General features: G+C 50.5%; 1 protein-coding gene across 1 annotated transcript; it reads left to right on the top strand.

Annotated features, from left to right (window-relative positions):
• Positions 1–200: 200 nt before the first annotated feature.
• LOC105571082 lies at positions 201–1,239 on the top strand (the record flags this gene model as incomplete). Its single annotated transcript, XM_012028557.1, has 1 exon — positions 201–1,239. A coding segment is annotated over exon 1 (1,039 nt), but the record flags the coding sequence as incomplete, so codon positions are not given.
• Between the last annotated feature and the right edge of the window lie 59 nt (positions 1,240–1,298).

Raw genomic sequence — 1,298 nt, 5'->3', positions numbered from 1 at the left:
TCAGCCAAATAGAAACCGCCATCTTCCATCTCCCACCTGAAGCAGGAAACAACATCAGACAGCAGTCAGCCCAGATCCTCCGAAAAACCAAACTTCCCATCCAAAACATTAACAGGGAAGAACGACTAGCGCTTCGAAGCCTAAAACAGAATGACGACATCCTCATCCTACCGGCGGACAAAGGCAACACAACAGTGGTGATGGACAAAAAAGACTACCACAACAAAGCCAACACCTTGCTGTCCGACGCCCAAGTCTACAAAAAACTAAAACGCGATCCAACCACTAGCGTAGAGAAGAAAACCTCCTCCCTGATCAAAAAGGCGAACCTCCCTCCGCTAACCACGAAATACCTGACCCCCAGCGACAGCTCAGCACCCAGACTATATGACCTCCCGAAGATCCACAAAGAATCAGTACCCCTACGGCATATCGTCAGCAACATCGGGGGCCCCACCTACCAACTAGCCCGCTACCTCACCAAACCCCTCCAAAAACTTACCGACCTCAACGACTCCCACATCAGGAACTCAATGGACTTCGTGAACAGAATAACCAAGATAAAAACCAAGCCCAACGACATCCTGGTAAGCTTCGACGTGGTTTCCCTGTTCACCAACGTCCCAGTCCAAGACACTCTGGACATCATCAGAACATCCAAAGAGATTCCATCCACCCTGTTCCCATTAATAGAACACTGCCTCAACTCCACCTATTTCCGGTTCGAAGAAGAATTCTACGAACAAACCACGGGAGCAGCAATGGGATCCCCGATATCACCCATCATCGCAAACATCTTTATGGAACACTTCGAGAATGAAATCCTGAAGAAGGCCCCACTAAAACCCTCCACATGGTTCCGGTACGTGGACGACACCTTCGTCATCTGGAACCACGGAAGGGAAACTCTACCTCATTTCCTCACTTTCATTAACTCCCAACATCCCAACATCCAATTCACAATGGAGACCGAACAGAAGTCCCAAATCCCCTTCCTGGATGTCCTGGTCCGTAGGAACGAAGACGGCACCCTAAGCCACAACGTCTACCGCAAACCAACACACACGGACCGATACCTCCACGCAAACTCCCACCATCACCCCGCCCAAAAGAATTCGGTAATCAGCTCTCTGGTCCACAGAGCACTCTCCATCTCGGAACGAGCCGCCCTGAACGGAGACCTAAACCACCTTCACCGAACCCTGACCAGGAACGGATACAGCAGTAGAAACATCAACCGTACCATCAAGAAGCTGACCAACAAGGAATCCGGCCAGAACAACAATACGACGCCAGAG

Source organism: Vollenhovia emeryi, unplaced genomic scaffold (genome assembly GCF_000949405.1).
Source record: "Vollenhovia emeryi isolate VEMERY1.0 unplaced genomic scaffold, V.emery_V1.0 DF949734.1, whole genome shotgun sequence".
NCBI classification, from domain to species: Eukaryota; Metazoa; Arthropoda; class Insecta; order Hymenoptera; family Formicidae; genus Vollenhovia; species Vollenhovia emeryi.
Note: the sequence above shows the minus strand (reverse complement) of the source record. Positions and strands in the feature narration are given on the sequence as shown.